The sequence below is a fragment of the Pistacia vera genome, unplaced genomic scaffold, assembly GCF_008641045.1.
Source record: "Pistacia vera cultivar Batoury unplaced genomic scaffold, PisVer_v2 Contig487, whole genome shotgun sequence".
NCBI lineage: Eukaryota > Viridiplantae > Streptophyta > Magnoliopsida > Sapindales > Anacardiaceae > Pistacia > Pistacia vera.
This window is the reverse complement of record NW_022196320.1, coordinates 1,223,366-1,236,137: the sequence shown is the minus strand read 5'-3', so window position 1 is coordinate 1,236,137 and position 12,772 is coordinate 1,223,366. Positions and strand designations below refer to the sequence as shown.

The 12,772-nt window shown below is 34.7% G+C and overlaps 1 protein-coding gene and 1 pseudogene across 1 annotated transcript; one reads left to right on the top strand and one right to left on the bottom strand.

The window, feature by feature from the left end:
- Window positions 1-433: 433 nt before the first annotated feature.
- LOC116104843 (glutamate receptor 1.2-like) lies at window positions 434-4,868 on the bottom strand. Its single transcript, XM_031391268.1, has 5 exons — window positions 4,522-4,868; window positions 1,891-3,173; window positions 1,420-1,723; window positions 948-1,333; window positions 434-856 (listed from the first exon to the last, which is right to left on the bottom strand). Exons 1-5 carry the CDS (start codon window positions 4,799-4,801, stop codon window positions 518-520), a joined length of 2,592 nt encoding a protein of 863 aa, XP_031247128.1. The 5' UTR covers window positions 4,802-4,868; the 3' UTR covers window positions 434-517.
- A 4,632-nt stretch (window positions 4,869-9,500) lies between these two features.
- LOC116104842 lies at window positions 9,501-10,967 on the top strand (annotated as a pseudogene).
- The last annotated feature ends 1,805 nt before the right edge of the window (window positions 10,968-12,772 follow it).

Sequence of the window (12,772 nt, the reverse complement as noted above, 5' to 3'; positions counted from 1 at the left end):
GGTGCCAAAGTTTCAAGTTTGCTGTTTTGGTTGCAGTTGGTGGAGCTGCTGTCCCTTTGTGATGTAATTTGTGATATGTTTAGTTGAGTTCAGATATGATTAAAACTTATATTTGAAAGACATATAATTGCATTAGTTGTAAGTGTTTAGTTTAAATTCAAATTTGTAAAATATCCACTGCATTAGGTGAAAACAGTGGACTGACTTTGTGTATTAATTACCCCTGTTTTTTGAATGCAAAACAGAGCACTCATTGCTGCAGCCGTCTCTCTCTTTACTCAATATTATCCTCCTTAGCACTCTCCAGCAAAACAAACACATAATCTACATAATACTTATCAAGAAAGATTTTGGTGTATGGTATATCATCAATGATGGAAGAGACGCGGCCCTTCTTACTTCCTACTTATCCATGATGGTAAAAAATACTTCTCAAATAAAAAAAGATTCATTTACACCTACACCTCTACTCTAAAGTTCACAAGGCCCCTCTGAGGTACTCTTTTACATCGATTTTCTAGTTGTTTATAGAGAGATACTCTTTTACAAACTTAATTCGTCCCCACATAATGTCTTTGAGGTTAAAGTTCTTCACAAAGTGCCAGTTTTTGTAAAGCTTAAAACTATAGAGCACCGCTAGAGCTAAAGCTGAAGAGACTCCACTGATGAGGAATAAACCACGAAAGCTATCAAGGGTAAGAGGCTTCACAACGCTTGAAGGGTCATCATCCTCAGATGCGAAGGTTGATTGTCTCTTAAACCATTCGTGCTCCAACTTCATAAGCTTTCCATTTTCTCTTAGTTTTGCAATTGCCCTAGACATGTAAGGAACCAACGAAGAACCTTTACGAAAAGCCTGAAAAATCGGTAGTAGTCAAACACACGCACACACACACACACATATTTGCAAATACATAAGAAAAAAAAAAAGGTTTTATGATACTCACAAAAGCAAAGCCATTTGTGGTAGAAGTGGATCCAATCATGGCATAATCTGCAGAATACTTTGCAAGGAAGATTTTGATGTATGGTATCTCATCAATGATAGCAGAGACACCGCCCTTCTTACTTCCTCTTGATAAAGCATTAGCATACTCTTCAGGAGAACAGAATGGTCGAAGATTAGAATTCCTGAAATTTAGGTTACTAATGACTCCCCGGGTGATGGAACTATCGGTTTGGTATCCTATATAATTCTCCTTTGAGTTCAGTTGAATCTGTTGAACTGTAATCATTGAAGTCAAAGTTGCAGTATAACTAGAAGTCAATATAAGCACGACGAACACCCACACGATCACCACAAATCTTGAAAAATTACTTAACAGCTTCTCCTCTGTAACAATTGAATTAATGTGTATTGTGTGAGTAACCTAAATAATGAAATTTTTTTCAAGAATTGTGCAATGAGAAAGTGCTTACTATGAGCAAAAGCTAGGGTTGAAAAGGAGAACCAGAAAATCATTCCAATTTGGTGAGATATTGGACCTTGAAATTCATTGTTAATAGGACGTTCAATTAGCCAAATGACAATGCCGGTCAAGATAAAAAGGCCAGCACTTGATAACCAAAGATCACCCGTTAGCGGCTTCAAGAAAATCCACATGTTTTTGTTGTTTTTTGGGGCGATAGTTCCAACTCCCAAATCAGTATAAGGTATTGTAAAATCAACATATAAACTTCTGTTTGCCGTCATTGTTATATCTCCAACAGCACCATCATATTTCTATTTTTTTTCCCCAAAAGATGCAAAAGAATGTAGAGAAAATTAATGTAACATCAAGCAACATTATTGGTTTAAAACTTGTTAAGAAGAAATATAAAAGAAAACAAGTTTTGTGTTTTTGGATAAAAAAGGATTATATATATATATAAAACCTGTGACAAGCTTACCTTAAGATAGATCTCGTCAATAAGTTCACTATAAGTCCCAATATTCTTCCCAGTTGCATTCAGAAATGGCATAAACTCATAATCTACTTCAAGCTCAAGCTCAAGCTCTGCCTTTTCAATAGCAGCCTTGAATACATCTATGCAGAATCCTGTTGCTGATCTACGATCTACGTTCACCAATTCAGGGAATCCAACACTTCGTGGAACAGCAATTCTAAGCTTTCTGATGCTCATTTTTGTGACTGAACCTTTTGGAATTGTAGCAGATCCTCCAGGCCATATAATATCTTCAAGTCCACCAGAAGTATTACTCAATGATAATTCTCTTCCATGAATGGATGAATATAATTCTCCAGCAATTTTTCCTTCAGGAGTCCAAAACCCAACTCTTCGTTCCCCTTTTCCTATCATATTCACTATCTCAAATGCATTTAGATCTAGTTTCCCATTAATAAATTGAAAATCGCCACTTAAACCTTTGAAATTACTACGCAGAAGTATTTCTATAAGGAGTATTTCTTTAGGCCTTGCCCTTTCAACTGCTTTTGCCAGACCCCAAGCAACATCATATGCCAATATACAAAATGGGGTTAACTCCATTACTTCCATATCGGTTTCAAGAAGAAATTTTTTTCTCCATCTTGAAGTAAAATTGTGTAGCTCCTTTGAAGGTGGAACATAGGATTTGAGACCGATCACTCCTTGCATTGAGTCCATAACCTCAAACGATCTTGTGGAATGCAAGTGATTCATATTCATACTATTTACAGTCAGGATCCAAGCATAACCTTTTTTCATCATTCCTAATTTCTTTGCACTCATGAATAAACGAGATGCGAGAATAGGTGACATATGCACAATAAAAACCGTTGGTCCGAATGCCATGAGTTTGTTCAGCTCTTCATTGATTTGATTATCAGCTGATGAGACGGCAAGCGAGCTTTTGTATGCAATATGGATGTTTTTATCTTGCAAGGACTCAACCAAATGCAGGATAAAAACTCTCCATTCATCACTGTCCTCGTGTATCGTAATGACATTTTTCCATTTGAATGCTTCAACAATGGCAGCGATGGCCGCTACTTGAGAGGTTTCATCTTGTGCGATTTGGACTAGATAAGGGTATAATTTGTTTGAGAAAGGAGAAGTTGAAGGTGTAGAAAATGAAATAATGGGGATTTTAGCTTTATCTCCTAGCTCACCCAAAAATTTCGTTTCCATTGATGATTGTGCACCTATGAATATGATTGCCTTCAAGTTGAAATTTTCCAAAAGATCAAAAGCTGCATGGAGCAAGACATTTAATCACTTAGGATTCTAAGGTAGAAATTATAATTTTAAATTAAAAAATAATAATTTAATTAAATACTTATTTATATAAAATCATTTTATGATTTATATTCAATTTAAGGTATTTTACAAATAGACACACAACCAATTTTCAATTTTAAAAACTACTCTAATATACCCTTTAAAATCCTTTATATAATAGAACATCTCTATAATCACAGTGGTGAGATTAAACTAATTTTATTATTGCGAAAAAGTTATAATTTAATAGAGATGTAGTTATAAAATTAAATTATTATTTTGACTTAGTTATTCTTAGCGCAAGTGGTATAAAAGTAAAGTATGTACTACATTAATAATTAAAGAGTAAACGACATGTTCCCACCCAAGGTTTAGTGAAATCCCAGGTTGGTATCCCTGATTTCGTAAATTTCATATTCCCACTCTTAAATTGACATCGTTAGTGATGAATGGGTTCTCACACAGGGGCAAATGGCTTTTTTACCAACTACCCTTACACCTTCTTCTTCATCATCTCCCCTACCACCATCATATGAACCCCTGTCCTCTACTCAACAAAGCACACCCCTCCACCGGCCGTCCCCACTCACCATTTGCTATCCACGGTCTACTCCAAGGGCTGTATGATAGTTGTACTTTGCGACATTTCCCTCTATAAATCGTCAGTTTTTTCCCTCCGCATGACAGGGGCAGTTGTGTGTGGCCTTGGTGAAGAAAGAGTGTAGAGAGAGGGAGAAAACGAGAGGAACAAAGAGAGAGAGAGAGAGAGAGAGCGCCACAGTGAAGGAAAGGACCATTTTAGCCTTTAATGGATAAAAAATGAAACGGCATCCATTTAAGGGTGGGAGTTTGGAATTTATGAAACCAAGGGTACCAACTGGGATTTCGCTAAACCTTGGGTGCGAACATGTCGTTTACTCATAATTAATTAATGGAGTATGTCATATCCAAGGTGCAGATAAAAGAGATAGACAGTTTTAAAAAATTAGTATATTTATCTATGTAATATTGGAATATGCAAAGTCATCTTAAAAGTTTAAAATTTTGCATTCTCTTGAATGTTTTTCTCTCACCGTAAATTCTATAAATACATTATACTATAACATAATGCATGCAATCTTCAACAAATTCAAGTACCATAGCATATATTTTTTAAAATATCGAGATGAATTTATATACACAACAGTTGGTGATGAGAAATCTCACCGAAAATCATGAACGAAAAAAGAAAAGTATACATAAAATAATAACACAGTGAAGCAGCTGGAGTAAGTTGTTAAAACATGATATGATCGTTGAAAATCAACTATAAAAGCTCACCGGAAGATATAGCAAGTAGATGTTGTCCTTTGGAATCACTTGTGCGAAGAACAATTCTTGTTTTGTAGTAACCATTTACACTGTAAAAATCTGAAATTGCCATGGAAATGGAGCTTTGCATCATCCTCCCCTCCCATGAACCCATATCAACGATCAATCCAACATCAATCTCCACGTGAGATTTATCGAGTTGAGCAAGCAATATTATTGGAGCATTGAAGCTGAAAAAGATGAAAAGGTAGAGCCTGCAGAAGATTCGGGTCTTCTTCTTAATCTCCATGTGCAACCTCTGTTTATAATATTTCTTTGGTTTATATATGTTTATGAATTATGACAGTCGTGGTCTCGGGTAGACTTAGAAACACTTTGAAAACTACACAGAAATTTCTAAGAAGCAAGCAAGGAATCTATAAAACCCTCCACGAATTCAAAACATTTAGAACATCAGATATATTATTGGTTTGTGGTGATACTTCTATGAAACCGTAGACTCTATCATGAAAGCAAAAACTTTTATGGTAAACTGATGAAAGAATTCATTTTAATTTCTAAAATTTAATAATAAATGTATGAGTGTGTGTGTATATATATAATTTCTAGAAGAAAATTAGTTTTCATTGAAAAGTGTGAAGCAAGTTTGGGTCAACACGCTCAATCAAGTTTACACATTGAATAGAAAGTTGATGTTTTTGAATTTGATTCTTTAGAAAGTTTCCCACGCGGCTAAAGACTTTGGTAAAAACAAATTGTGTAACAAAGCATAGAAGAAAGGGAAAAAGGCTGAGTTGCAGAGAGCATCATGCACGAAGGGGCTGGAAAGTTTCCACAGTCTATTGAATTCATAAAATGCACGGTACAAGCAGGTCCTCATAGACACACTCTGCTCTAACAAACTAACAGAATCCTATACCAAAAGTAGATGCCAGCTAATTAAAATAATACTTTCTGAGAATAAAATAAAATACAAGTAAAACAAATAAGACAAAATATTTATCCTTTTCTCAAACGACTTGCAGCTGTGGTAGGAATGAGACGACTTGTCGTTGGTGCATACTCAGCGTGTAATAAATTGATTGACTTTAATCAATTATAAAGAGTTTAACATTATTATATTTGTTTGCTGATATACAAATATTCAATGACTTAGTCGGCAATAAAAATAACGACACCATTAGATAACATTACAGTGGCCACTCAATCTCTTTTAACCCCAATATTAATTATAATCATTTTAAAAATATAATTTAAAAAACATATCATATTTCATTCCAAGATTACTGTTGTAGTTAACACACACAAAGATCTAATCAAACAAACTAATCAAGCAACCATACAAATCAATACCACACTTTTACTGTGGTTCACCTTTCAAAGAATTAGAAAGATTACATCCACGTTGAGCTCTAAAAACAGGAGAAACTTGTTGCATTATGAAGAATCAGTGTTTACAGATTGCAGACACCAGATCAGTTGATCTATGAACCAACCCTTAATCGAACTTAACTTGTAACTAATACCCTAGAGAAGCAAATCCAAGATTCCCTAGCCCTTGAGAGACAAACCCCCTCACAGAATGACTAATCCTAATCACTCAAACTCTAGTTACAAAAGGTACCAATCAATAACTCAAGAACCCTAATAGAGCTAATTTTCCCTTTCTCTAAATCAGAATCAAGCCAAGAGAGGAACAAACCCGATAATTCCTCTGCTTAAATACCGTTGACCAAGTCTGGAGTGAATTGTAGCCTTTGGATCTCATAACAACTGACGGCCTTGATTTATCTTAGACACACTTGAAATGATAGCATATTACCCTTATGTATTATGACATCGTTTTAGTCTTCACACTTACAATTACCCTCACTAATATTTTCTTTAGAAATCTTTTAGTTAAGCCGAGATTAAATTCTTTCAATAACATCATATTTCCTCTCAAACATCTACTTGAATATTTTTTAATCCAAATACCACTCCACCACGTTTAATGCCTCCTTTACTATAGAGGAACAACGTTTCAAAGTTGTCAAGCAAAAAGTCGTTTGTTGCAAGAAGAGGATCGATGATGGGAGCCTTGTTCGTATTAGCATACTTCCAGTTTTCATTATTATTATTATTATTTTTAAACCAAGAATGTAGATGCCAAAAGATTAAAGCAAAGAGAATTTGAAGATAAAAAGAAAAATTAAACTTACCTTTTCATGATTTTTTTTGTTTTTGTTAATTGAAGTGTTCGGATCAGTTTAGGCGTACCTCAATTAATCTTCACCGTCTTGGCTCCCTAGATAGATCATGGACAAAAGGACTATCTTTGTGCATAGTGGAGAATCAAACCTGACACTATGAGTTGAAGACATGCACAACTCTCTTGATTCGCTCTTACCACTAGACTACCAATGGGGGAGTACCTTTTCATGGTTATTGTTTTTCCATTGATTGAGTTGAAACTATGTTCCACCATTTCTAAATATTTTAAATCTAAAAAAAAAAAAAAGAATCCCAAACATTTAAAAGGGTTTAGGGTTTCAACAGGGGTGAAACCGAAAATTTAATTCGGGTTCAGGGAGAGCTGAATTTTTTTTTTTGCTTAAGACAGAATAATAGAAAATAAAAAATAAAAACTAAATTACCTTTTTATGATTTTTTTTGTTTTTGTTAACTGGGTGTCTGAATCAATTTATTATACGTCGTAATCCTCACATGCCTTAACGCCCTAAGTAGATCATAGTAAATGTACTATTTTTGTATATAGTGAAGAATCAAACCTGATATGTAGGTTAAAGATATGCACAAACTTCTTAATTCGCCCTTACCATTGGGCTACCAATGAATGGGTACCTTTTCATTATTATTGTTTTTCCATTGATTGAGTTGAAACTACCTTCCACCATTTCTGAATATTTAAATCTTAAAAAAAAAAAAAAAAAAATGAATCCCAAACATGTAAAAGGGTTTAGGGTTTCAACAGGGGTGAAACCAAAAATTTAACTCGGGGAGAGCTATTTTTTTTTTTTGTTAATATCAAGAAAAAAAAATGTTGCAAATGATACTAGCGATAGGGGTAGAGACCTATATATTAATTTATTTTTATAAAGAATGATAAGATAAAAATTCATTTTAAATTAGGATTCTGAAATCTTTTTTAATAAAAATATGAGAACAAAAAAAATTCCTTTCATTAAGATTGATAAAATGAAAGATACAAGTTTTTAACAATGAGGATGGATATACAAAGTACAAACTACAATAATCTTTAAGGATTATAAATAAGTATAATGTAAATATGTATATAGAATTAATTTAGTGGTTTATATTGGAGTTGTTAATTAATGAGTTTTTAATCATTCAATATTTCATCTTAGTTTTTCAAATAATTAGCCCATATGAAACACAACTACAAAAGCAAAACTCAATTTTTATTAACTATTCTAGTTTAATATTTTTTTTTTTTTACCAATAAATTTGACTAAATCCCAAATATAATTTATTTTTGATGTGAATTGGATTAGGACGGAGTGGTGTTATTCAAGCTCCATGCAATCTCTTTGTAAGCTCCAATATTGATTAAAAATATTATATTAAAAATTTTAATTTATTTCAAAATTGTCATTTTTCTAATCTTTTTAACCTATTCTATTCTGGTTGAGAAACAATAAAATAATCATGAATAGAAATAACAAAATAAATATAATTTCATTAAAAAATTGCCCTGATTTATTTTGCCCATGATTTACCTCTGAGGCCGTAGCGGTTGATTGTTGTGAGATAGTTTCCCTTGAAGATTAGTTGAGGTGCACGTAAACTGACTCGGACACCTCAGTTAACAAAAAAAAGTAAAAAAATAAGATTTCATTAAAAAGAAATTATTAGTATACTTTTACCCTTATTTTTTTAATTTAATTATTTCCACCGATAATGCTATGATTTAAATTAATTTAGAAAAATAATATATTTATCTAATTAATTATGGAAATAGAAGATGAATGTGATAATATGTCCCATAATTATGCGAAAAACTTGTGCTTTGATTTTAAGGAATGAGAGCCAGAGAATCCCTATCTCTTGCACAAGTTTATTTGGGCCAGTTTCCCTTGAGTTCTCATTATGATGGCAATGGGCCGGGCCGGGATCGGGTACCCTTGGCCCAGGCCAAAGCCGACCTCATGACCAGGCCCAAGCCCGCCCGTGCCCGCTACGGGTATGATAGGCAAAGCCCGCCCGCCCAACGGGTTTTTATAACCGCAGGCCCGGCCAAGCCCGCCTTTTTTAATAATGTTTATTTTAAATATTAATAAATTTCAAATTTTTTTATATTTTTAATTTTAGAAATGGTTTTTAAATATTATTGAAACTATTTCCGCAAATAATTTAAGCAATAAGTGAGCAATTAAAACTCCATAATAGTTGATTATACTAACTTTTCAGCTGTGCATAATGTTATGGTGAAATCCACTTTAATAAGTTGAACCAAACCCATCTAACTCATTTAAAGGCAATTTTAACATGTTAAACCTTTAATATGGGATGAAAATTGAGGTTAGGGTTTGGGAAAAATGGATAATTATATAGGATAATATTGTAATTAAATATAGTATAAGGGTAAATTAGTAAAATTAATAAAATTTTCGCCGGGCCTAAGATATACCCATGCCGCCCGTACCCGAGGTCGGGCCTTAAATTAAGCCCAGGCCCAAGCCAAGCCCGCCAACCTGCGGTCAAGCCCGCCCCTTTCGGGTCGGGCCGGGTACCCAAAAAATATCGGGCTCATTGCCATCTCTAGTTCTCATATTAAGCCAACGGTTACGGTCTCTTTGAATGTTTTTATTGCACGCCAAACATTCTCATTCCTCCACGGCTATTCAACCTATACTTCATCTCTTCACTCTCATTTTCATTTTCAACTCCTCCCTCAATCTCCTACTGCTTCTCCATTTTCGTTTCTTCCTGGACACCTCCACTAAATTTCACAAGGCCCCCAGAAAATGTCCAAAATCATTTGCAAATCCAATGAAGATGTACAGCTCCCTTCTGAGTTTGATCATTAATTTTCATCTTTTTCATAACTTGAATAATTTAACTCATTTAATTGTTTTAATATGTTGAAATTGTCAGGATTATCTCATAGATGCTCCGTTTCTGTTGGTGATGGCTTTCCTTTCGTGGAGGTACATACCCATCAAATTAGTTATTTCATTTTTTACTGTTTAATTATTAAGAATATTATCGAAGGAGATGTGGTTGTTTTGTTCAGGCAAATATTCAGATGTCATCACCTTCTGTGAATCGTTTAAGCAAGGAAAATGGTAAGTGTACTAGGAAACTTTCTTGTAGTAATTTTTATTTACTTTTTTAAGGGCTAAAGGCTCATTGTCCCTGAATAAGTTATAATAAATTTCCTCATAGCTTCGTCGAGGTTTACTGAAAAGAAGCATCAAGCATGCCTATTGATAAACATTGAATGTTTCTTGGTTGTTTAATAATGTTGCTCCCAATACGAATTTAAGAATCTTTTTTCTTAGATGAAGCACATCCTGTTTCTGTTCTGGTGAGAAGGCAAAAGATCCTGTTTCGGACTACTATGGGGGCTGCTTCTTAGGCCTCAGCTGATGTTTTCAGGTAGTATATTTGAAATTAATTGAAATCTTCTGTAGACTATTACCTAATAAGTAGTTTCATAGTGCTTTTTGATTAAGATTTGATTATTTGCAGGGTTTACCGATTGAAACATGCTCTCTCTATATATGATTTTGTGCCTTAGATGGTCTGCTGTTGCCTCTCCAATGGCTAGCCAACAAGAGTAGCTTCCATCTTCAGTCACAAGAGGACTAGTCACAACCAAAGGGTATTCTGGAGCTCCATTTACACTTGCGCCCTCCAAGAGAGCCCCTCGTTTCACTGTCAAATCTGTCCAGGCTTAAGGTAACCAAACCATTGATGTTTCATTAGGATTCAGGAATTTCATTAATTGTATACTTGAATTCAGTAAGACCTTCATTTTGATTTCTCTTTTCGTGCAGCCAACTTCCAAGTTATTCAGCCAATTATGGTGACCCTTTCATGGAAGTCCTAGACTCCAGTCACATCAAGTCCTTGATTGCATGGTACCTCTCCAACCTCCCAGCTTACGGAATAGAGGTGGGGTTGGCCCATGGGTTCCTTCTTGTAGGCCCATTTGTTAAGGCAGGCCCATGGAGAAACACAGAATATGCAGGAGCACAGGGTCTTTGGCAGCAGGTGGACTAGTTGTGATCCTGAGCATTTGCTGACAATGTATGGAATTTCTTCTTTTAACGAAGGAAGCCCTCAATTGCCCCAGGTCTGACCTTGACAGGAAGGAAGAAGGAGCCTGACCAGTTGCAAACTGCTGATGGTGGGCCAAGTTCACTGGAGGGTTCTTTTTTGGTGGAATATCTGGTGTCATTGGGCATTATGGATGGTTGAATTCTTAGGATAAATTGAAAGAAGGAACCTGAACACTCACAAAATCAGAAATAATCAAACAACTAAACGTAAGTGTCAAGTTGTAATATTACATCGTTTTTCTAGTTATTCAAACTGAATTCGGCCACAAAAAATTTCTATAAAGGTCACACAAAACGCCAGTTTTTGTAAAGCTGAAAACTATAAAGCAAGCCTAGAGCTAAATCTTAAACCATTCGCTCCATCTTCATAAGCTTTCCATTTTCTCTTAGTCCGGCAATTGCTCTAGACATGTAAGAACAATGGTTAACCTTTCCGAAAAACCTGAAAGAGCGATTGTCAAATTCCGGTTAAAATTGTATGATCTCAAAAAAGCAAAGCCATTTGTGTTAGAAGTGGATCCAATCTGCCGATTAATTCTCAAGGAAGATTTTGATGTATGGTATATGATCAATGATAGAAGAGCGCCGGTCTTGATAAAGCATCAGCTACTCTTGGGGAGGAGTAAATGGTTAAAGATTAGAATTTTTCAAATTCAGGTTACATGACTCGCTTGGTGATGGATTTCCTTTGGTATCATATATATATTCTCCTTTGAATCTGTTGAACTTCCTAGAATTTATAAGAAACTCTTCTGAAACCCTTTATCTCAACTAGTACTTTTTGATTCAAATAACAACTTCAAATTACTTGTTTTTGTTTGCTTTTATGGCTTTTATAATTGTTTGTATACCACCAATTTATTTGACTAAAAAAATACTTCTTAATAAAAAAAAATTATTTACACCTACACCTCTACTCTAAAGTTCACAAGGCCTCTCTGAGGTACTCTTTTTACATCGATTTTCTAGTTGTTATAGAGAGGTACTCTATTACAAACTTATTCGTCCCCACATAATGTCTCTGAGGTCAAAGTTCTCCACAAAGTGCCAGTTTTTGTAAAGCTTAAAACTATAGAGCACTGCTAGAGCTAAAGCTGAAGAGACTCCACTGATAAGGATAAACCACGAAAGCTATCAAGAGTAAGAGGCTTCACAACGCTTGAAGGGTCATCATCCTCAGATGCGAAGGTTGAGTGTCTCTTAAACCATTCTGCTCCATCTTCATAAGCTCCATTCTCTCTTAGTTTGGCAATTGCCCTAGACATGTAAGGAACCAACGGAGAACCTTTACGAAAAGCCTGAAAAATCGGTGGTAGTCAAACACACACACACAAATATATTTCAAATACATAAGAAAAAAAAAAGGTTTTATGATACTCACAAAAGCAAAGCCATTGTGGTAGAAGTGGATCCAATCATGCATAGTCTGCAGAATACTTTGCAAGGAAATTTTATGTATGGTATCTCATCAATGATGAAGAGACACCGCCATTCTTACTTCCTCTTGATAAGCTTTAGCATACTCTTCGGAGAACTGAATGGAAGAAGATTAGAATTCTTGAAATTCTCCTGGATCATGGAATACCTTTGGTATCCTATTAATTATCTTTTGAGTTCAGTTGAATCTGTTGAACTGTAATCATGAAGTCAAAGTTGCAGTATAACTAGAAGTCAATATAAGCACGACGAACACCCACACGATCACCACAATCTGAAAAATTACTTAACAGCTTCTCCTCTGTAACAATTAAATTATGTGTATTGTGTGAGTAACCTAAATAATGAAATTTTATCAAGAATTGTGCAATGAGATAGTGCTTACTGTGAGCAAAAACAGGGTTCAAAAGGAGAACCAGAAAATCATTCCAATTTGGTGAGATGTTGGACCTTGAAATTCATTGTTAATAGGACGTTCAATTAGCCAAATGACAATGCCGGTCAAGATAAAAAGG

Coding starts and splice junctions, on each gene's coding strand:
- LOC116104843 (XM_031391268.1), bottom strand. CDS start 4,801: ATGGAGATTAAGAAGAAGACCCGAATCTTCTGCAGGCTCTACCTTTTC. Junction 3,174..4,521: donor TCTACTTGCTATATCTTCCG/GTGAGCTTTTAT, acceptor TGCTCCATGCAG/CTTTTGATCTTTTGGAAAAT. Junction 1,724..1,890: donor TTGACGAGATCTATCTTAAG/GTAAGCTTGTCA, acceptor GAAAAAAAATAG/AAATATGATGGTGCTGTTGG.